The sequence below is a fragment of the Balaenoptera acutorostrata genome, chromosome 2 (genome assembly GCF_949987535.1).
Source record: "Balaenoptera acutorostrata chromosome 2, mBalAcu1.1, whole genome shotgun sequence".
Lineage (NCBI taxonomy): Eukaryota > Metazoa > Chordata > Mammalia > Artiodactyla > Balaenopteridae > Balaenoptera > Balaenoptera acutorostrata.
Window position 1 is genome coordinate 104,448,399 of NC_080065.1, and position 25,282 is coordinate 104,473,680.

The window sequence follows — 25,282 nt, forward strand, 5'->3', positions numbered from 1 at the left end:
TCATATCCAGCCAAGCTGTCCTTTGAGTATCCAGGGTATAGAAAAATAGTTTTAAATACATAGGAACCGGACTTCCCTGGTGGCGTAGTGGTTAAGAATCCGCCTGCCAGTGCAAGTGGACATGGGTTCAAGCCCTGGTCCAGGAAGATCCCACATGCCGCAGAGCAACTAAGCCCATGTGCCACAACTACTGAGCCTGTGCTCTAGAGCCCATGAGCCACAACTACTGAGCCCATGTGCCACAACTACTGAAGCCCGCACGCCTAGAGCCCGTGCTCCGAAACAAAGAGAAACCACCACAACGAGAAGCCCGCGCACCACAACGAAGAGTAGCCCCCGATTGCTGCAACTAGAGAAAGCCCGCGCGCAGCGACGACAACCCAGTGCAGCCAAAAATAAATAAATAAATTTATTTAATAAATAAATAAATACATAGGAACCAAAGGAATACTATACACGAGGCCTTCTTGGGGAACCTACCACAGGAGGAGCTTTATCCAACCAGGAGATATGGGAGAACCTTTGGCAAAAGGATTGATATATATTCGATTGCAAATCTAAGACTAAAACAAAGGTGGGGAAGAGGGAAGAATAATATATAAATGTTAAATTGTTCTGAAAAAGTAAAATTAATGCATTCCCCAAAATGGGAACTGTAAGGGAAAGAGAAACAAGAAAATAAAATAGGCTCTTTAATTGTTAGAAACAAGTAGGAAACAAAGCACAGCAATAAAAACTGAGAAAACAAATAGTAATAAATGAGAAAATTGGGCACTATGGGCATATAAAAAGGTATAGGACTTCCACTTTCAGCCTAGATGGAATAAGTGGAATGAACTTACTCTTCCACTGTAAACAATTAGGAAAAAAAAATTTTTTTTAAGTGGGCGAGGGAGATACTGTTCTTAGACATTGGACAGTAGGCAGGACAGGATTATGATTCTTGATAGAAAAGAAACAAACAAGATGGACTCTACAATGGCCACAGCGCTCTGCCTGACAGCACTTACTAGACTGCAGTGCAAAAAGGGAAACCGAAACATAGCAAAACAGTCTCAAAGAGTTAAAGAGATAAAGATCAGAGTTCTGGGAGAATGGGCAGCTGGAATGCAGACGTACTGAAAGGGAGGAAGCTACACAGGAAACAGCTCCAGAAATTGAAATAGAAATCCCCTTGAGGGCCACAGAGAAAGGCCCTGGAAGATGAGACACCACCCGGAGAAGAAGCCGGGTGGAGATTAGAGGCACGCCAGCCAACAGGGAGCACTAAGACCCTGCACTTGTGAAAGAGCCATCCGGGACTTTCCTGCCCCACCCAGCCGCCGTCTGAGAACAGCCACATGAGTGAGAGCCAACACCGTTTGTAGCACAAGGACCACCCAGGCGACCCAGAGTCATGCAAAATAATAAATCACTGTTTCAAAACAAAATTTTAAAAGTACTTACAATACACATGGTAATATAATAAAGAATTATACTTTAATGGATAGTATAACCAATATTCCAAAGATTAACTTTATTTAACAATGATGGTAGCTAAGGTCCTAATTGTTAGAATAAGTAGTAGGAGATATGTATCTAGGGAAACTAAAGATACTTGTTTTCATTCTCCTCAAATACAAAGCCTGACACCTGTTACCTATTTATTCTTTGGTCTTTCTAGATTATCGGGGAATAATTTTCTCTTTATTAATTATGAAAAACCATGAAGTATACTTGTAATATATACCAGTTTGAAGATGAAGAAATTTTCCTAAAGGCATGAAAAACAAAATATTCCAGAAGTGATATTGGTAGAGCTATGGTTGCCAGTTTCCCTACTGATTGAAAAGTTACTTATTTAATTTAAATACCTGGCACAAAGTTTAGGCTATAACAACATAATCTGTTCCATTTCCACTTCTCCTTAAAGGTCTGTTCGTCCACAATCATCTCCCACCACTCTCTGGTGTGAATGCTCTAATTCTTACTCCTTGTACATACATCATGCTCTTTTCTGCTATCATTACTAAGTTCTTATCCCCTTCCAGGCCATACTGCAAGCCTTATACCCCTGGCAAGACAGAAGATCTATACACCATTTTAGTTCAGAAGTCCCATCTTTCCTACCAAACTCTTCTGTATGTCATTCTCTAATGAGTAGCCCATCTCAGAATGTCTACAGCACTTACTCTATAATTCAAAGCCTTGTATTTAATCATTCGTTGCTTAGAATAGGTGCCCTAGAAATGAAGACATCTACGCCTTATATCTAAGTGTCCTTTCAGTTCCTTGTCAATAGATCACACTTCTTCTACTTGATTTGTATCTCCTATAGCACAGATCCAATTTAAAACAGCCCACAAATCCCCTGAAATTTATGCAAAGTTTTATGCAAAATGTTTTTGAAGAGACAGTCGGTAGTTTTTATCATATTCTCGAGTGACCATATGATACAAATGGTCAGGAACCTCTGTCAAATGATGGGTGCCCATTATTTATACAAAAAAGATTTGTTAACTTATAAACTGTCCTTTGTCACACAGCAAAATACTCAAGTCTGCTAAAAGCTAACAAAAAGTTCTATTCATCTGAAAAAAGAAAAAAAGAAAATCTTTCTGCTTACTGTATAAAGAAATTCAAGCCATGGAAACTATTCAGCTTTTCTTATCTACAGCAGATACATTTTATTATTTCAGTAACACAAGAATAATAATGGAGCATTTCTGGGTTTTCTGAACCATGAAACCATGAAGTCTTCTGTTCTTTAGTGTGCTAATAAAATTAATTTCACTATGAAGCTTTAATTAAACATAAATATGAGTGCTCTCTTAAGAAACTGATAAGAAATAGGGATGGGAAGAACAATTAAAGGCAAAAACTAATCTGAGGTAGAAAGTATTGTTCTATCACCCAATTATATAGTGTATAAAAAAATACAATTAATATGTTCCAAACTTAATTCTTTCTGGCTCATGAAATTATATTCCTATTTGCCAGCACACATAAATCCTGCAGAAGTTCTCATATCAAGTATATCAAAATTAGTATCAAAAAATAAGTGAACTTTACAAATAATGTGCTGTCATCACCTGCTTATTCACAGCATAACTTCAGAGCTTTACATATTCTGCTCTATATTTGCATGGTTAGGATTCTGGCCATCTTAGGGAAGAATCGTCAGGTCTCTCAAAAACAAAGTTGCTTTTCTCATCTTTATGGTCACCTTTTGCTGCTTAGATAAATCTTTGCATGCTTACAGAATTTGTTAACTGACAGGGCATTTTAACTCCTCCATCAGAAAACATATTATTTATGCCAAACAAATGAGATTAAATCATCTACTCCTTTCTCAGATGCTTTATTGTACCTGTCCACTAAAGTTAGCATAAAATAATCTCTCTCGAAGCAATGTAGCTCAGTTTTCTTTTCCAATAGAAGAAAGGATAACTGAAATTTGCCTTTTATTTTATCCTGCTCTCTAAGGCTTTAATGAAATTCTTCACTACTAAGCTAGGCAGTCTCCTTAAGGCAAGCAATCCATTGCCAACAAAGCATGATGCTTTTTCAATTGACTAATGAAAAGCCATTTTACATTTTCTTTTGATACCTAGTGGAGAAAAAAACTGCTAAGTAAAAATTCAGAAAGAACGAATTTCAACTACAGAAATATGCCATTATTTTTATTACATAGAAGAACACAGCCACTACTTTTGGACTCACAAAATTACAGGGTATCAGAGTTATCAATCAAAAAGTGTCAGGAGTCAGGTGGCTTTATCACTTTTCGAAAATACATTCTTACCTGATTAAGTGAGGTGGTATCTGTAAGTACAGCATCAGGAGGTCTATTAGGTATGGCTACAGCTACCTGAGATCAAAAAACATTACACGTTAAATTATAACAAAATAATTGTTATTCTCTTTACCCAGACTGATATTTGATAAACAACCATGTTTCAATATACAGTCATCCCTCAGTTTCCAAGGGTGATTGGTTCCAGGACCCCTTCATGGATACCAAGATCTGCAGATGCTCAAATCCCTTATATAAAACGGTGTAGTATTTGCATATAATCTATGCACATCCTCCCATACACTTATAATACCTAATACAATGGAAATGCTGTGTAAATAGTTTGGGAACTTTCTGGAATTTTTTTTTTCTGAATATTTTTGATCCACGGTTGGTTCAATCTGCAGATGCCAAACCTGTGGATACAGAACCCACAGATATGGAGGGCTGACTGTAACAAAATCTGCAAGCTGGATAAAAAGTTTATTTTAATATTTTATTTTCAGCACATAATGACATTTAAAATTTCATAACTGCTAGCTTCATCTACATTATGATTTCCCTGAAATGACCTTGTTTAACGAAAGGAATTATATAACCAGATCCATTCTCTAGGCCACAAAGGAGAAAAAGGTAAAGACTCTTTTCCCAATGCAAAAGATGACAATAACTGTAAGAATTAGACCGACAATTCACATCTATATTGATTTAATCTTTAAATGCACTTTACTAAGGGTGTGGATCTCTTTGCATTTATTTTCTTTTTAATTTTTATTGGAGTATAGTTGATTTACAATGTTGTGTTAATTTCAGGTGTACAGCAAAGTGAAACAGTTATACATATATATATCTATATCTATATCTCCACTCTTTTTTAGATTCTTTTCCCATATAGGTCCTTACAGAATATTGAGTAGAGTTCCCTGTGCTATACAGTTAACTCCTTATTAGTTATCTATTTTATATACAGTAGTATGTATATGTCAATCCCAATCTCCTAAATTATCACTCCCCCACCATTTCCCCCCTGGTAACTATAAGTTTGTTTTCTACATCTGTGACTCTATTTCTGTTTTGTAAAGAAGTTCATTTGTATGTTTTTTTTTCAGATTCTGCATATAAGTGATATCATATGATATTTGTCTTTATCTGACTTACTTCACTCAGTATGGCAGTCTCTAGGTCCATCCATGTTCCTGCAAATGGCATTATTTCATTCTTCTTTATGGCTGAGTAATAGTCCATTGTATATATGTACCACTCTTCTTTATCCATTCCTTTTTTTTTTTTTAAGTGCATAAATCTTTTTTTTTTTAATAAATTTATTTTTTTTTTTTGGCTGTGTTGGATCTTTGTTGCTGTGTGCGGGCTTTCTCTAGTTGCAGTGAGCGGGGGCTCTCTTCATTGCAGTGCGCAGGCTTCTCCTTGCGGTGTCTTTTCTTGTTGCGGAGCACAGGCTCTAGGCGCACAGGCTTCAGTAGTTGTAGCACGCGGGCTCAGTAGTTGCGGCTCGTGGGTGCTACAGCACAGACTCAGTAGTTGTGCCGCACGGGCTTAGTTGCTCCACGGCATGTGGGATCTTCCCGGACTGGGACTTGAACCTGTGTCCCCTGAATTGGCAGGCGGATTCTTAACCACTGCACCACCAGGGAAGCCCCCATTCCTCTGCTGATGGACATTTAGGTTGCCTCCATGTCCTGGCTATTGTGAACAGTGCTGCTATGAACATTGGGGTGTGTGGTTTTCTCCAGATGTATGCCCAGTAGTGGGATTGCTGGATCATATGCTAACTCTATTTTTCATTTCTTAAGGAACCTCCATACTGTTCTCCGTAGTGGCTGTATCAATTTGCATTCCCACCAACAGTGCAAAAGGGTTCCCTTTTCTCCACACCCTCTCCAGCATTTACTGTTTGTAGATTTTTTGATGATGGCCATTCTAACCAGTGTGAGGTGATAACTCATAGTTTTGATTTGCATTTCTCTAATAATTAGTGATGTTGAGCATGTTTTCATGTGCTTTTTGGCCATCTGTATGTCTTCTTTGGAGAAACGTCTGTCTAGATCTTCCTCTTTGCATTTATATCCTAATTGGAGCAGTTGAGCTTCTTGGATGTGTAGATCAACGTTTTTCATCCATGCCATTGTTCCTTCAATTATTTTTTCTGCTTCTTTCTCTCTCCTCTCTGGTATGCCCATTACATAAAAGCTGGTGTACTTAATGGTATTTCACATTTCTCTGAAGCCTCTTCATTCTTTTTCTTCACCTTTTTTCTTTCTGTTCTTCAGACATAGATAGATTGATCGATCTTCAAGCTTTTTGATTTTTGATCTTCAAGATTGTTGATTCATCAACAGATGAATGGACTTTCAAGCTTTTTGATTAAAATCAAAAAGCCACTTCAAATCTACTGTTGAGACCCTCTAGTAAATTCTTCATTTCAGTTATTGTACTTTCAGTTCCAGAACTACTTCTATTTGGTTCTTTTTTTATATAATTTCTATTTATTGATTTCTTTCTCTTTTTTTTTTTTTTTTTTTTTTGAGCCACACCACGCAGCTTGCAGGATCTTAGTTCCCCGACCAGGGACTGAACCCATGCTCCCTGCAGTGGAAGTGCGGAATGCTAACCACTGGACCACCAGGGAATTCCCCAATTTTTCTCTATTTGATGAGACATTGTCCTCATACTTTACTTCTTTACACACTTTACTTCTTTAAGCATGGTTTCCTTTAGTTCTTTGACTATATTTACAATAAATGCTTTGAAGTCTTTTCCTATTAAGTTGTCTCAAAAGCAATCTCTGTTGCCTGTTCTGTTTTGTTTTGTTTTTTCCTATCTATGGGTCATACTCTTTTATTTCTTTCAGATCTTGTAATTTTTTTGTTGATAACTGGATACTTTAGATAATATATTGCAGCAACTCTGGATACTGAGACCCCTTTCCCCTTCCAGGGCTTGTTGTTATTGTTAACTTGTTCATTTGTTTAGACGATTCATTTGGCTAGACGATTTTAGTTAAGTATATTTCCCCCACAGTGTGCAGACTCTGATGTTGCTCCTCAGAGGGTACAGCCTTGGGCGAGCACAGTCAGCCTGGGATGACAGTGGTTTTAGCAGGGCACTCTGTGACAGTCTCTCCCTGATCTCTCTGTTAAACTGTCTGTCCAGCTGTTCGGCTTCACAAATTGCCAGATGACTGTTCTATTATTTTCAACAGTGCCCTGGGGCATAAATTGTTCCACAGTCTGATCCAATTAAAGTCAGGCCTTTTAGGAGGTGTAGTCTTTGAGGCCAGTCTTTGAGGTTTGTTATGATCCCATGACGACTCTTCTTAGCTGTCTCTTTCCATGGTTCTCTCTGGCAAACTTCTAGTTGGACTAGTTTAGTTTACTGCTTCCATGGAGCTACCAGCCTCCTCTTGATTATCACTAAAGTAACCTTGTTTTTGAAACCATCCTTACTTTTGAGCTTCCAAATACTTGCTACCAAAATGAGTCAGTTTCCGTGGGAAGGGCTTCAGAGCTCTCTATCATTACAGCCTGCCTTGCCCCCCAGGCAAAACCTCTGCACCACTGCCACGGACATGAGGGCAAGGATAGTGGCCCACTTCTCTCCAAGTGACATCCTCACTTTACAAGAAGAGTCCTAGGCAGAGGTCGGAGCTTCTGGTCTTCTCAGCTTGCCTCTAGCAGCAGGGGACCCCCACGCTATGAGCAGCCTGGGCAAGAGTTATCAGGGCCCTAGTGTTCTCAGCCTGCCATGGTGGAACACAGTCTCCACCCTACAAGTGGGGGTAGGGTGGAGGAAGACAGCCCCGTAACTCTCAGCCACTTTTACCTGGAATTGAGCTTCTGCAACACAAGCTGGGGCCGGGGAGCCGGGGTGGGGGTAATAGGAAAAATGAGTGAGCTGCTCCTCCTAGGAAGACAGTGCAGCCCTATTCAGGGAACTGAGGGCAGAGATAAAAGCTAGGTTAAATTGATGTAAAATCCAATTTACAAAATATTTTTAGGAAAAAAATATGTTTTTGGATAGAATTTGAGAACTAAAGAGTAACTAGAATTGTTTTATACAAGAGAAATGCTCAAGTCATTTAATGAATGATAATTTGCATTTATACAAGGATCACTTGTAAGTGTTAGGTTTTTCTAAAGAGTTTTGGATGCAGGCAAAGTTTGCATAAGAAAGTAAAGATATTCCCATAGTTACCTCAGCTACATTACACTTACGTCAGCCAGACTTTTCTATATATAACATATGTTATATATTAAAATATACAAATATAAACAGCATTTCAAATCCAAGGAACACATTCTGGTTCAAAGAAGTGTGGATTACTGAAATCCTACTCTATGAAATTACACATATGGTAAGTTCAAAATACAGATAAGGATACTTAACGACACATGTATCTCACTTATGAAGTCATGGCCTACCTTAGCTTTGTCTGACGTCCGTTTTCCACCAAAGCCTCCAGCGCCAACAACAAAGATGGACAACTGATTATAACATATAAGTTCCTCCCCAGAGTAAGAGTAGACTGAAAAGCAAATGAAAAAAAAAAAGAGGTTATTACCAAAAGACATAACTAGTTACCCAATATGTGATCAACAATCCTTTTAAAAGTTTCAGAAACAAAATCCAATTACTAAAAGGCTTTGCAATTTAAAGACACCCAAGTTTGGGATACAGAGCACTCATTTTAATCATTCACTACCAGTCTCTGGAAGGCAGAGAGAAGAGGATCTTGACAAATCCTTTCTGGACTATGAAACAGCAGTTCATCTCACCTCTTCTTAAAGTGCCCCAACTGCCTTTCATATTTCAATTCTCTCCTTCTCAAACCTTTCAAACAATTCCACTATAAAATGCAGACTAACACACATGAAAAGATGCTCATCATCGCTAATTATTAGAGAAATGCAAATCAAAACTACAACGAGGTACCACCTCACACTGGTCAGAATGACCATCATTAAAAAGTCTACAAATAACAAATGCTGGAGAGGGTGTGGAGAAAAGGGAACCCTCCTACACTGTTGGTAGGAATGTAAATTGGTGCAGCCACTATGGAAAACAGTATGGAGGTTCCTCAAAAAACGAAAAATAGAATTGCCATATGATCCAGCAATCCCACTCCTAGGCATATATCCAGACAAAACTATAATTCAAAAAGATGCATGCACCCCTATGTTCATAGCAACACTATTTACAATAGCCAAGACATGGAAACAACCTAAAAGTCCATCAACAGATGAATGGATAAAGAAGATGTGATACACAAACACACACACACTGGAATATTACTCAGCCATAAAAAAGACTGAAATAATGCCATCTGCAGCAACATGGATGCACCTAGAGATTATCATACCAAGAGAAGTCAGAAAGAGACAGACAAATACCATATGATATCACTTATATGTGGAATCTAAAATATGACACAAATGAACATATCTACAAAACAGAAACGGACTCAGAGATATAGAGAACAGACTTGTGGTTGCCTAGGGGAAGGGAAGGGAAGGTGGTGGAGGGATGGATTGGGAGTTTGGGATTAGCAGATGGAAACTATTATATATAGGATGGATAAACAACAAGGTCCTACTGTATTGCACAGGGAACTATATTCAATATCCTGTGATAAGCCATAATGGAAAAGAATACGAAAAAGTACGTATATATGTATAACTAAATCACTTTGCTGTACAGCAGAATTTAACACAACATTGTAAATCCACTAAAATTCAATAATTCAATAAAATTAAAAAATTAAAATAAAATACAGATAACCACACTCCCAAATTTTCAAACATTCTGCTGAAGTCCTCAATAGAGCCTGGAATGTAAAAGAAGAAATAAGTGAGAATGAAGGTATAAGCTTCAGGAGGGCAGGATCACGGCTTTTTTGCTCACCATCATATTTCCAGCAATTAGAATAGTAACTGGGACAGAAAAGGTACCTAATAAATATGTATTAAATTAATTAGTAAATCAATGAACAAACGATGTGACTGAGCAAGTTAGTGAATAAGTAAGCAAGTAATGAATGAAAGACAGCTGTCCCTCTTTCTACTGACTACTTTCCTGGTGACAGTTTGAGCATCACCTAAATCACCAGCACTATAAAACTAGGAATATGATTTTGAATTGTATAATAAGGAAAAATATAATTATAACAAAAAATAAGGGAAGTCATGGTGATTTGCATTTAAAATAAGACTTTTATCCTTATTACACAGAAAATTGGATATCTAATTTCATCTATATTTTATCTACAACTTCTAATACATTATTACCCATTACCAAGCTATAGCTAAATAAATGGAGTAGATCAAGAAAGAATAGTAAAAATTAAAGCTAAGGTTACTGCAAAACTTTTTTGTGGTAGACATTTGGTAGAATGGTGAGAAGACTAAAAGAAAACCAGGAGAGTTCCAGCCAAATGTTAGCCAATATTTGGAGTGGTAAGAAAATACCAAAACCTTAAAAAAGAAAGAAGAGGGGTAAGGAGGAAGAGGGAAAGAGAGAGAACAGACACATGTTCTATGTGTCTATGATGAAATACATAGTTTACTTTGTAAACTATGAGTTAACAAAAACAATGTAGTGGAAAAATATTTAAGAGCATTAAAAATGTTCTCAATATATTATTAAGTAAAAACAAGGCAAGTTCCAAAACAACATATTCAGTATAACCTCCTATGTATTTAGAACAAAAATGATAAAGCCTACATTCCAAATACCAGACAAAAACTTTCCACTGTTATTTCCAAAATTTTTTATAATGTTTATCTATTTCTATTGTTCTTAAACTTTAAAACAAATAAATTCTAAGCAATGTATCTTTGGCTTATGTTTAGTTACTAGTATTTCAACATTCATTAAACTACTATCATCTTTTTTTCCACTGCAAATAAAATGTGGTTATGGTGTTTAAACCCCATTTTAAGTTCAATAGGTTTGAATGTGCAAGGTTAAGAACCTAACTACCATTTATAAGAATGATTCAGGGGTCAAATACGTTTGAAGTTCCAAAGAGCTAACACAGAAAAGAGTATCTACAACATAGCCTAATTATCAACTGAGGGCAGTTTATGTATTCATTCCTGCCAAAAAACATACTCTAGGAAGCATAATTCTCCTCTATGTTTGCTATACCAGCTACATTTCTCACCTCTGTGCTTTGGTTATGTTGTTACAAATCCCCTGAAATGTCCCACTCTCTGGACCTCTACCCCAATCTACTCCACCCCCTCCTCCCGTATTTTCTAAAAAAGCTTATGAATTTTTAGAACACTAATCTTGCTTTCTCACAATTGGAAGATAAATAGAAACTTATTAATCAACTTCTGTGATAAAGTATTATGTTACATACAAAGCCTATGAATCTAACAATATTATTATAAGAACTAGAAATGAGTTACCATCCATAAGCATTATTAAACCGGATCCTTTATCCAGGACGTCAGCAACAATTGCTTCACATTTTAATTTTCCTAAAAATGGAAAGTAAATAAATAAATAATAAATAAATAAATAAGGAGACTGTTTTAAAGACCATAAGTTATATGAAGACATGAGAGAAATTAACATAACTTCCACTGTAAGTTCAGTAAAACTAAAAAATCATGATTTAGAATAATTTTCAATATAATGTTGAATCATAAACATTAAAAGCAATCAGAATACCTGAGTCACCAAATTTGAAACATCAATAATTCTGATACATTAGGTTGTAAAAAGTAACAATTTTCAATCATTCAATGAACACTTGTTAAGCATACAGCCAACACCAGCTACCCCATTCCTTCTCAAATCTCTACTCTATGGGCTTCAGTTAGACAGTGTTTCTTTCTAACTACTCTGTTCTTTTAGGGACTGTTCCATTATTTAACTGGTAATGTCTTGATGGATTAACAATTATTTGGGAGTGAACTCATAATCTTTTTCTCCAACCTGTTTTTCTCTTTTGTTCCCTATACGAATGAATGGTACTATCCACCCAACTGCCAAGCCAGAAACTTCAGCATGACCCCTGCCTCATAAAATAGTGTCTAAGTATGTGGCAAGACTGGAGTATGCAGAGACTGGGAGAACCTAGATTATATGAAAAGTTTCTGACTTCATCCTGAAGTCTATGAACAGCCATCTGGGGTTTTTAACAGGGAAGTGACAAATACACTTGCATTTTGGAAATAATATTCTGGCTGCAGTGAGATGAGCAGACCTGAAGGGAGCAAGAATGGAGGCAGAGGGCTTCCCTGGTGGCACAGTGGTTGAGAATCTGCCTGCTAATGCAGGGGACACGGGTTCGAGCCCTGGTCTGGGAAGATCCCACATGCCGCGGAGCAGCTGGGCCCGTGAGCCACAATTACTGAGCCTGCGCGTCTGGAGCCTGTGCTCTGCAACAGGAGGCCGCGATAGTGAGAGGCCCGTGCACCGCAATGAAGAGTGGCCCCCGCTTGCCGCAACTAGAGAAAGCCCTTGCACAGAAACGAAGACCCAACACAGCCAAAAATAAATAAATAAATAAACTCCAATCTCTTTAAAAAAAAAAAAAAAGAATGGAGGCAGAGAGAACACTTAGAAAGTGAGAGATGATGGTGGTCAAAGTGAGGGGGACAGAAATAGGATTCTAAATGTATTGAAGGGAGAGAATCAAAGAACTTGGTACCCGCCTGGGTATGAAAGATGGTAAAAGAAACGCTAAGGATACCTAGATTGCTGTCACTTTCACCTCCTAAATCTCTCTCTGCTTCTCCCACTTCTCTCCATCTCTCCACCACCACCTTAGCCTAAGCTACCATCATTTCATTTGAACTACCACAACAGACTTCTAACCAGGTACCTACATGTCCACTCTGACCAACTTTAAAACATGCTCTCCTATTACGTCTGAAGTTATTTTTTCCCAAAGTCAACCTGATTACCAACCTGATTATGCCAAATCCTTCTATTTTAAGTTCTAATGGTATCACGTATGTTTCATCTGTAATGTTTATCACATATAGTTGCAAGTGTACATTTATTTGTGTGGCTTTTTGACTATTGGCTGCCCTCCCCACCAGCTAGGTTATATGCTCCGTGAGGGCAGAGTCCAGATTTACTTCCATTCTCCATTTATTCACAACCCTAGCAGAAAGTTTAGAAGTTAGGAAGTAATCAATAAATATTCATTGTCAAATTGCTGGTGACCTCCTCAGGTGATCAACTCCACATCCAATCAAACACCAAGCCCACTCCCTACATATCTCTATAATTTCTCCACTTATATCCATCCCCATGCCCACAATCCTATTCAATCAACCACGGTCTCTAACCTAGATTATTACAACAGTCTCTTAGAAAATCTCCTTCTCTCTATCTCATTCCCTTAAAATCCAAGCATTACAAACATGAGCCAGAGTTGATGCTTTCTAAAATCCATGTTTGATCATATAATTCTCTCCTTTCAGTCCTTCAGTGGTTATCTATTGTCTTTAAAATAAAAGCCAAACTTCTTCACCTGACCACACACTGCACACTGCCTCAGATTAAAAAAAGGGCTGTGTGAAAACTTAGGCTGTAACACTAAACTGAAGACTCAAACTGAGACAGTGGAGCAGGAGGACACGGAACTCACCTCCCCACCAACAAACACATCAAAAATACATCTACATGTAGAACAATTCTCACCGAAAACTAAGTGCAGACTAACAGAAAGACCTGTACAACCAAGACTATAAGAAAGACCCACCGGTAATTGGGTAGAAAGGGAAGAAAAGCGATCAGGTCAGGACCTGTGTCCCTGAGAGGGGACTCAGAGGAAAAAGGAGATTACACGGGAAGAGACCTTCCCTGGGGAGTGAGCAGTTCAAGCCACACATTGGGCGCCCCAGCCCTGGTGTCCAACAAGGGGAACACGAGTCCCCTTGGCTGGTTGGAGGGCCAGTGGGATTAACAGGAGGGCTGTGGGAAGCCTGGACTCCGGGAGCACGTGAACACTTACGTGCCCCTGAGGCAGGGCAGAGAGGGCAGACTGAAACCACTTGGGTAGCTGACTGGTTTCCTACGACTGCCCTGGTCCCCAGCCTGAGCTGAGAGAACACGCCAGCACCATGTGCCTCATGTCGCAGCTTCACACTCTGGGCTGCCATGATTGAGGAAAAGGCTCAGCCATGAGACACTGAGGAGGTTCAAACTCTACATGGCAACTGAGCAGCGAGGGGGCAGCAAATACTGGTGGCTGCACAGGGGCCCCAGATCTCTGATGGTGGCCATGCCAAACGAAACCCATGCTCCGGGAATATTACTCAGCCATAAAAAGAAACGAAATGGAGTTATTTGTAGTGAGGTGGATGGAGTTAGAGTCTGTCATACAGAGTGAAGTAAGTCAGAAAGAGAAAAACAAATACTGTATGCTAACACATATATATGGAATCTAAGGGGGGAAAAAAAAAGGGTCATGAAGAACCTAGTGGCAAGACGGGAATAAAGACACAGACCTACTAGAGAATGGACTTGAGGATATGGGGAGGGGGAAGGGTAAGATGTGACAAAGTGAGAGAGTGGCATGGACATATATACACTACCAAACGTAAAATACATAGCTAGTGGGAAGTAACCGCATAGCACAGGGAGATCAGCTCTGTGTTTTGTGACCACCTAGAGAGGTGGGATAGGGAGAGTGGGAGGGAGGGAGATGCAAGAGGGAAGAGATATGGGAACATATGTATATGTATAACTGATTCACTTTGTTATAAAGCAGAAACTAACACACCATTGTAAAGCAATTATACTCCAATAAAGATGTTAAAAAAAACAAACAAACAAAACAAAACCATGCTCTGACCGTCACTGATTACCCACACCTGCCCCTCTTGCTCCACCACTGCTCCCCTCTGGAGTAAGGGTGCCAGTGCTGGGAGCGGGGGGAAGCACACACTTAAAGGAAACTTAGCCAGCTCAGACCCGACCCTCAGGGCTTCTGCTCCAGCAACTTGGGACCTGCCCCCGCACCAAATAGTGGGGTAACAGCCACTAAGCAGAGGGGAAGCTCTACCTAACATCTGGCTTGGCCCTACCCCTCCATCTCCAGCCCCACCCCCTACCAAGATGACAGCTGCCAGCACACCTTGAGAAAAGACATAAGTTGTGCTCACATCAAATCCAGCTCTCCCATCAATGCCACTGGGCACATGCAGACTGTATAGGGACATGCCCACAAAAGAACACCCCTTCAAGACCACCATAGGTAACTATTTCACCAAATTTCAATAGATAAAGAAATAGATAAGCAAAATGAAAAGACAGAGGAATCTGTTTCCACTGAAAGAGCAAGAGAAAACTCCTGAAAAAAACAACTAATGAAATAGAAATAAACAATTTACCAGATAAAGAATTCAAAGCATTAGTAATAAGAATGCTAACTGAATTATGGAAAAGAATAGCTGACTACAGTGACAGTTTTAACAAGGAGCTAGAAAATTCTAAAAAGAACCAATCAGAACTGAAGAATACAACAACTGAAAAGAAAAACACACTAAAAGGAATTAACAGCACACTAGGTGATACAGAAGAACACATAAGTGATCTGGAAGATAGAAAATGGAAATCACCCAATCAGAACAGCAAAAAGAAAAAAGATGAGAACATTTTAAAGGATCTTTGGGGTAACATCATGCATACCAACTTTCCATTATAGGGGTCCCAGAAGGAGAAGAAAGGGAGAAGGGGGTAAAAATATATTTAATGAAAATTATGGCTGAAAATTTCCAAAGTCTGAAGAAGGAAACAGATAGCCAGGTACAGGAAACACAGAGGGTCCCAAACAAGATGAATCCAAACAGACCCGCACCAAGACATATCCTAATAAAAATGGCAAAACTTAAAGAGAGAATTCTAGAGGCAGCAAAAGAAAAACAAAGAGCATATACAAGGGAATGCCCATAAGGCTATCAGCTGATTGTTCTGCAGAAACTTTGCAGGCCAGAAGGGAGTGGCATGGTATATTTAAAGTGCTGAAAGGGAAAAACCTACAACTTAGGATACTCTGCCCAGCAAGATTATCCTTCAGAATTGAAGGGGAGATAAAGAACTTCTTGAATAAGCATCAATACTAAAGCAACCCTAAAAGAAATGTTAAAGGGTCTTCTCTAAGTGGAAAAGAAAAAGCTATAACAAGAATTAAGTATCTATAGAAAAGAAAAAATCCCATTAGTAAAGGCAAATATATAGAGAAGGCTGAGGCTCAACCACTTAAATAAGCTAGTACAAAGACTAAAACAAAAAAAATTGTAAAATCAAGTATAACTACAATAATCAGTAAAGGGATAAACATGAAGATGTAAACTATGACATCAAAAACACAAGTATAGGGGCTTCCCTGGTGGCGCAGTGGTTGAGAATCTGCCTGCCAATGCAGGGGACACGGGTTCAAGCCCTGGTCTGGGAAGATCCCACATGCCACGGAGCAACTGGGCCCGTGAGCCACAATTACTGAGCCTGCGCATCTGGAGCCTGTGCTCCACAACAAGAGAGGCCGTGATAGTGAGAGGCCTGCACACCGTGATGAAGAGTGGCCCCCGCTTGCCACAACTAGAGAAAGCCCTTGCACAGAAACGAAGACCCAACACAGCCATAAAAATTAATTAATTAAAAAAAAAAAACACAAAGTATGGGGGAAGCGAGTAAAAAATGTAGAGCTTTTAAAATGTGTTTGAACTTAAGGGACTACCTGGTTTAAAACAAATAAACACAGTCATAGATCAACATCTATGAGCCCCATGGTAACCACAAATCAAAAATCTACAACAGATACTCAAAAACAAAAGAGAAAGGAACACAAGCAAAAGAAAAGCATGAAACCACAAAGGAAAAAACTAAAAGAAGAAGAAAAAAACAGCGAAGAACTACAAAAACAACCAGAAACAAGTAACACTAACACTGAAACAGAATTATTCAGCATTAAGCAATACGAATTTTTTTTTTAATTAAAATCTCAAAAAAAATTAAAGTACAATTCTAGCTATTTGCTGACCTCTACATTATATAATGTGAAATGAAAAAGACTTTTTTTTTATTTTACCACCTTACATGGTCAGTATATAATTAATATTCTGACATCAGAGTATCAACATAAAACAAACATATCAAAGTAAAGTGAAAAGATAATGAGAAGATTTACTGAACAAGTAAGATATTATTGAGAAAAATAAACTGATTATTAAGACAGCCTTGGTTTTACTTACTCTAAAAGAAAATAGAAAAAAGTTAATTACAAGACATTCTGTATCTTTTAACATTGTTTGTGTTATGAAAGTCAGTACCAACACAAATACCTGAGAAAAGAATGAAGAATCATATTCATGGGAATCATAACTGATTATACACAATCACTAAGTTTAGGACACACACAGAATATGCTCCTTTCAACTGTTGACCAGATGTTTAGTATTTTGAAGTAATTTATTAAATAAGACTATTCAAATAGGACAAAGTTTAAGGCAACCAAAATAGGTAGTAGTTAACATCAATCTACTCTAATGGCTGACATGCACATGAATAACTTATAATATAGTTTATTTAGGTTGCTCTATGCCAGTTTAACACATTGACACAGTTTGGAAGGTTAGTCAGAAAATAAAACGATCAAGAACTCACCTGCTCTGGGAAGTGGTTTATATAACTCCAAGTACTGCTCCCCATGAAGAACCTACGTTAGGGTAAGCAAAATTTTATTAGTAGACTTTCTTTTTCCACAGCTTCTTCTGTGGATACCGCTAATCACAAGTGGCATTTCACTGTCCACACGTTCACGCGACTACTTCCCCCAAACTATCTGTCTCAATTTGGCTCCCACTTCTTAATTATATGATTCAGAAATAATCAGTCCCCCAATCTAAAGACTGTCAGCTCTCTAGAATAGAAAAGATACATTTGTGTTCTTTCTTGACATTCATAAATTTTTGTTGACTGATAACTGTGGATTATTTGCCAATGGAGACACTAAACTAGGCGTATTTCCAGTGCTCGTCACTGCGCCTGGAACACAGCAGGTATCCAATAAATATCTATTGAATAAAAATGAACAAATAGGTCAGTACTAGTAAAGTAATTTCAGGTCACACCTGCCAAATACAAATGACACAACCAAAACATTAATAGAAATCTTACAACCACAGTCAAGTAAAAGCACTGCCAATGTCAACATTTCCTTAGTGTAAGAGTAAATACTAAAGACCCCGTGCAACATCAGAGCCACTTAACTTCAATGTATCAAAGCAAGAATATAAAAATATATGTAGGAATACAATAGGACAGTAAAAACAAAACCTGACCCATATATCCGAATGACCACACTCAACTGCTATGGGACAGTTTAATTCCCAGTCTTCCTCAGAACCCAGAAGGGAAAAAGAAAAGGGGTGAGGGTAGTGATGGGAGGACAAATGAAAGACTGCCTCACTATCATACGACCTGGAAGCTCAAGGTTAGGAAGACTGGGATTCAAATCCCAAGACGGCTATCATTCCCAGTGACAGATTTTGAACACTATTCATGATTTCCAACTCCTTCCAACTCTGAGGAAGAATTCTGAAACATTTACTTTAATTGTTTGTACTGACATTACCCAAACAGAAGAACTGTATGCAACAAATACCATGGGAGAGTGACTAAAACAACAAACTGCCTGGCATCTATTCCTTGCCTCCCTCCCAACTTCATCGAATACTTTAATAAAATAACCGTAGATTCTCATAGACTCAGAGCAGCAATGAGCTAATCGATCCTCCAGTAAATGGGTTCTCCAATCAGTCAAAATCACAGAAATCAGTTCAAAAGTCTACGATTCAACAGTTATCAACTGGACTCATGGCCTGACCCTCACTTCAAGAAATAAAATAACCCCAAAGCCTTCTCACAATTGTTTGCTCCTCCCTTCTTGAAACCATTTATTCACTTTGCTTCTCAAATACCACACTCTCCTGATACGCCTCATACCTCACCAGCCACTCCTTCCCAGTCTCTCTTGCTCACTCCTCCTCATCTCTTCCACCTCTCACCTCTCACCAAACTCAGGCTTTTCTCTACTTACGTTCACACATGGGTGATTTCACCCAGCCTCATGTCTTTAAATCTCACTTAAATGCTACCAATCCCAGTAGGGCCTCCCCCGCAAACTCTAAACTCACATATTTAACTGCCCACTGTATACCTCCACTTGAATGTGTACTAGGCATCTCAAATCTGTCCAAAACCAACTCCTGATCATCCCCACCTTAAAGTAACTGTATATATCTATTTTATTATACATAGTAATATATCATACATGTTACTACTACTATACATGTTAAATACATTGTATGTAATTAATTCTAAATATATGGGTATATATGCATATATATCATCCCAGTTAACCAGACCAAAAACCTTCTTCCTTGACTCCTCTTTCTGTCCATGCATATCCAGACTAGTGCTGGAATTACCATAATCAACTCCAAACTGGTTTCCCTGCTTCCATGCTTGGCTCCCATAAATCTATTCTCCACAGAGGAGCAAAAATGAGCCTGTGAGTGAACATAGCCAGATCATACCACTCCTCAGTTCAAAGCACTACAAATGGCCTCCCATGTTAATCAGAGTATGAGGTGAAATTCTTACGATGACTACAAGGCCCTCTTCTGCTACCACTGCCCCCTTGCTCATTCTATAGCTGTATCAACCCCCTTGCTGTTCCAAAAACAAGGTAAGTATGCACTTGCCTCCAGGCCTTTTACACCTGTTCTCTCTGCTTCAAATATTCTTCACTCTTGCTCCTTCATCACTATCATCAGGTGAGGATTATCATACCCACTTTATAGATAAGGAAACTGAAGCTTAGAGAAGTTATTTACCCTTGGTCAAATAGCATGTAATGGCAGAGAGAGAATTAATAACATTATGCCAGGGTTATGGACTGTACATAATTATTGTTGTCTTCTTTTTGCTTGCCTTTTCAACTAACTCTCTACCTTTTTTTCTTTTTAAGAAAAATCAAAAGACATGCTAAATCTTTATCCTTGAATCCACCACTATAAACTATTGTATTAAGACACCACACACACACACACACACACATACACAGCATGTGACATTTACCAATCATATTTAAAGAAAGAGAAGAAGAGCAAAATAAAGGTTTCTTATTATGCATACCTTTGCCAAGTTGACTGAGAGCCCAGGAATCTCTGCTAATCCTCCACCCATTATAGATTTCTGAGCTAGAATAACTCCGAAGGTAGGCAAACAGGAGAAATCAGAACTCCCTTCATAAATAAATTTCAAATCTTTCGGTTCCTTGATAGATGCTCCCACTCCAAGGGCATACATAATAGTGTCCAGTTCCGTATAAGAAGAAGAAAATGGAGGACGTTTATGGCCAATAGCTCCAGCCTATGGAACAATTGTAGAAAGTTATTTTTTTCACTGATATTCTTGTCAAATCTTTAAATTTCTGACTTTTCAAAACTATTAACTGCTACATACTTAGCTTTGTGAATAGAATGTCATTTTACTAAATCTGATAGGGTATCATAATTGTTTCACTATATTTTTTAAATAAAATCAATTATAATGTATGGAAAAAGACTTCATTTACAAATAAGTACTTTTTTCTTGCCCGCTTCTTGTTAACAGATAGTATATCTCATTTTCAACTTTCCTGTCTCTGATGATGGAAAAGCCTATTAATACAGTGACTGTTAGCTACTCAAAATTACAAAAAATAAAAAACTTATTATAAACAGGGATAATGAATGGCTCTATAAGATCTATTTTATAAAAGTCAGTAGAAACAGATGAGCAAAACACTGCTTAATGCTTGTAAATCAGACTCCCTCATAATGGTTTTGGTTATAATTAGATTTTACCATAAGCTGCTACCCAGGACTGTCCTTTATCTAATTGGATATTGTATTTTTCTATTTAGTGATGACATGCCTAACTAATTTGTGAAGCATATGTTAGGTTCTAAAAGAATCATGTCCAATTTTTGATCACTTTCACTCTAAAGCAAGAGTCAGCAAACAACAGCTGAGAATTAAGAATGGTTTTTACATTTTTTTAAGAGTGGTCTAAAAAAAGAAAAAGAAGATTATGTGTCAGAAACAGTACGTGGTCCATAAAGCCTAAAATATTTACCATCTGGCCCTTTACCAAAAAAGTTTGCCAACCCCTACTCTAAAGTAAAATCACATTTATAAACTGATCATATTCTCAGGGTTACAATTAGATTGTTTATTTCATCACTATGTCTCCCCTGAGTCACAAAACACCACAACTGAATGTGTCAAATGACTTATTTCTTATTATTTATGCACTATAATTTTTTTAAAAAAAAAGAAGTACTGGACATAGTTAATCAGCAAACTTCACAAGAGCTATAACCACAGCTCTCTTAGAATTTCTGACACAATGGGAGACTTTTTACTTGCAGCCATGTTGAAATATTTCCAAAATACAATCTGTCAATGCTTTTCCTTAAAAGAAATGACTCAAAAGAGGCACTAAGTTAAATATCCTTTTCTAAAGAGTTAGAAAGTGACTGAAGGACGATTATCAAAAATGCTCCAGGGCTTCCCTGGTGGCGCAGTGGTTGAGAATCTGCCTGCTAATGCAGGGGACACGGGTTCGAGCCCTGGTCTGGGAAGATCCCACATGCCACGGAGCAGCTGGGCCCGTGAGCCACAATTGCTGAGCCTGCGCGTCTGGAGCCTGTGCCCCGCGACGGGAGGGGCCGCGATAGAGAAAGGCCCGCGCACCGCGATGAAGAGCGGTCCCCGCACCGCGATGAAGAGTGGCCCCCGCTTGCCGCAACTGGAGAAAGCCCTCGCACGAACCGAAGACCCAACACAGCCAAAAATAAATAAATAAATAAATAAATAAATAAATAAGAAAATCCTTTAAAAAAAAAAAAAAAAAAAAAAAAAAAAGCTCCAAAAACCAAAAAATACGCTTGTTTATTACACTGAAGAAGAGAAAGTAAAAGTTACATTTAATATTTTAGCTTTACGTTCATTCAAATTTTATAAACATTCATTACATGTTCTATAAAGTTTTATGGTCACTCACCTTTCCTATTTAACAATAAATTAATAGCTTGGAAAAGCATTTTTTGCATAAAAGAAAAGAAAAAAGAAAAAAAGGAAAGAAAAGAAAAAAGTCTCCAAAGAAGGCAAAGCATTAGGCTTTCTCTTCCACTTACAAATCCTGATGTAGCTGTTGATGTCACATTACTGGTATGATTTGCCGAACCTCCTCCATCTGAATCTATTTTATTTAGAGCTTCAATTATACCGTCAATTGAGTCTAAAAAGAAAGAATAAATAACAATAATAATGCTTTTTTCCATCAACAGACGAATGGATAAAGATGTGGTACATATATACAATAGAATATTACTCAGTCATAAAAAAAGAATGAAATAATGCCATTTGCAGTGACATGGATGGACCTAGAGATTGTCATACTGAGTGAAGTCAGAAGGAGAAAGACAAATATCTATGATATCACTTATATGTGGAATCTAAAAAAATGGTACAAATGAACTTATTTACGTAACAGAAACAGAGTTATAGATGTAGAAAACATACTTATGGTTACCAAGTGAGAGGGAGACAGGGAGGGATAAATTGGGAGACTGGGATTGACATATAAACACTACTATATATAAAATAGATAACTAATAAGAACCTACTGTAGAGCACAGGGAACTCTACTCAATACTCTATAATGACCTATATGGGAAAAGAATCTAAAAAACAGTGGATATATGTATACGTATAACGGATTCACTTTGCTATACAGCAGGAACTAACACAACATTGTAAATCAACTATACTCCAATAAAAATTAATTAAAAGAAAAATCAGTCCCACTAGGGTGTGGGAAGAGCATCTGCATATGTGAAATATCTAGCCAGTTATTTTACAGTGCTATTGAAATAGTGACCCACAGGACAAACTTCCAGATTTTTCCTATATAGTTGAACTATATTTCATTTGTACTGAAAAAAAATTTAAATCATGAATGATTCAAGTCAATCAACTTCAGGATAAATAAGGATGAACGAACTGAATTTTCTCTTTAGGATCACTGGAATTTAAATAAGACAGAGTGCTTTGGTAAACCTATTACATAAAGATCATAAAAGCATCATCTTTCAAATATCCTAAAGAGCTAATATTCTCCTGGTGAAATCCAAATAAATGTAAGCTATTTCCAAAAAAAAAAAAAAAAGCTTTTGTTACAGACGTGACTAAGAAAAGCTACAATGCTTTAGACAATCATTCCTATAACATCCAGCAAGCCTGCTGCAGAACCTTCACTGGCATTCATGAACTGACTGTACGATGTCAGGCTATTGCAGGAAAAAATCGTGAGACTCTGAACAGACCAAAGATAACTGGGTGTTTCCAACATACTCTCCCCAGGTTATGATTCCAAAGAGGCTCTGAGCTTTGCAGTCTTTGAGTGATTTTTACAACTCTGTAAAGTCGGATCCTTGTCCACAGATGTGCAATTTCCATCTGGTGGAGGGACAACTAATTTTCCTTCTCTCCCCACCATCACCCCTCCTCCAGGATGCAACAATGTCAAGATTACCCCCAGGTCTCTGTACAGGTAACTTGCTCAGAAAATATTACTGAAAATTCTTCCAGAGAAAACCACCATTATGACCAGTGACTATGGACAGAATTCAGAAGCTGCTATTCTGGGGTCTGAAAGGTTAATAAAGGAGATTCACAGAGTATCCACATATGCCATAAGGTTCCAAAAGCTCTGGGACCTTTCTAACAAACCTCCTTCTAAACTCAGACAAAAACTATAACTAAACTACAGAATGTGAGATGACCAGGGCTCTCTGCCATTCCTGGTGACACTAGGTAGGTTTCTTGCCTACCAATCTTCCTCTTACCACCCCATTTAGGCTGCTGCCTAGATGGGAGGCTATTTAACTGAAAGTAACCTCGGTACAGGCCGGCGGTACTGCACTCAAAGACAGACCACCTGAGTTAACTCTTGGCTCAAACACTGAGAAAGCTTGGGCCACTTACTCAGCTTTTCTGGGATTTAGTTCCATCATCTGTAAAATGAGAATGGTGAAATGGGTGCTTGGAAAGTCGTGATTCTACAGAAAGTGTAAGATTTTTTTTCTAACTGTACTTCAAATACTAGGGGTATCTTTTCATTTATAACTATATAGTTCATTGTTAGCTTTTTCTTTATATTAGTCTAATACTTTTAAGGCAATAAAATGGAATTCTGACCTCAGAGAAGAGTTTTTAAGACACTTCTTCCTTTTTCCTTTTCCTAATTTTCATTGATAGGTGATTGCTATTCGGAGACTAAATTTATCTCAAATATCAAAAAAAAGAATACAGAAAATGCTACCGCTAATGACATAACAATCATGTTATCCTCTGATTGAGAAAAGTACAATGAATATTTCAGTGAGTGTACCAGCAGACAGGAAAGTAACATTGCGATTAAAAAAAAAAAAAAGAAAAGTCATTTTTCAGATATATTCCTCTGTCAAACATTAAATATAATACTAGGAAGGGAAAAAAAGATTTTTCTATAAAATAATCCTGATTCATGATCCTTCCCAGAAAGGTCCTTTAAATTTCATATACTATATACATATGTGACTTATACTAGAAAAAATAATGTGACTTTTATTGGCCATCTCTTCCTGTGGCATATCATAGATGATTCAATAATTCAAGGTAACAAGCATTTACTAAATCCTTTCTATGAGTTCAGCACTATACTAGCACCAAATACAAAAGGACATACAAGATACATTCTCTGCCTCCAAAGGAACTTACTATATGCAGCTAAGAAACCACACACTTATGAAACAAAAGCAGTGGAAAGCAGTCATGATTAGATGCTCAAGTTGTAAGAGTTCAGCTAAGAAAGAGATCAATGAAGCCCAGAATATCTGGGGAGGTTTTGTTGAACATCTGGGGCTTGAGTTTTTCTAAAGAAGCACCGAGATTAGCAGAGGTGATAAAAGGAATAAGAGGCATCTTAGAAAGGCAGAGAAACAGTAGCAAAGACAAAGTGCTAAAACAAAGCAAAATCTATTCACTAGAGAGAAAAGACCTAAGCCTAAATAATATAAGACTTAAATAAACTTTTGGGGAAATAAAGAAAAATCAGGTCAGACAAGGAGCATGTGATTAGATAAGGCAAGACTTTGAAACCAACCACCAGATGGGGAATAGATGCATTGAGCACAAATGGGTAAACACCTCCTACCGTCCTCTCCATCACACATATACCAAAAAATCAGGATCATAAGAAAACTGAAAAACTGACAGTGGGAGTAACATACATACCTTAAATTGGAGAGTTCTAATACCTACTGGAGCAGAAAATGTGCTCTAGATGATTTGAGCATCTAAGTTATCACAATTAAGAAGACAATTCCATAAGAGAAGAGAATGCTTTGTTGCCTCTGATTCCCCAACCAGG

General features: G+C 37.8%; 1 protein-coding gene across 1 annotated transcript in view; it reads right to left on the reverse strand.

Moving 5' to 3' along the window:
• LOC130707153 (peroxisomal multifunctional enzyme type 2-like) overlaps nt 1-25,282 on the reverse strand; it is a 67,795-nt gene that overhangs the window by 7,008 nt on the left and 35,505 nt on the right. The window contains exons 11-16 of the mRNA XM_057540377.1: nt 22,005-22,108; nt 19,958-20,194; nt 17,423-17,474; nt 11,206-11,277; nt 8,215-8,318; nt 3,785-3,850 (exon numbers count right to left, since the gene is read on the reverse strand). Of these exons, the coding sequence (XP_057396360.1) occupies nt 3,785-3,850; nt 8,215-8,318; nt 11,206-11,277; nt 17,423-17,474; nt 19,958-20,194; nt 22,005-22,108 (635 nt within the window). The remainder of the gene's footprint in view (nt 1-3,784; nt 3,851-8,214; nt 8,319-11,205; nt 11,278-17,422; nt 17,475-19,957; nt 20,195-22,004; nt 22,109-25,282) is intronic.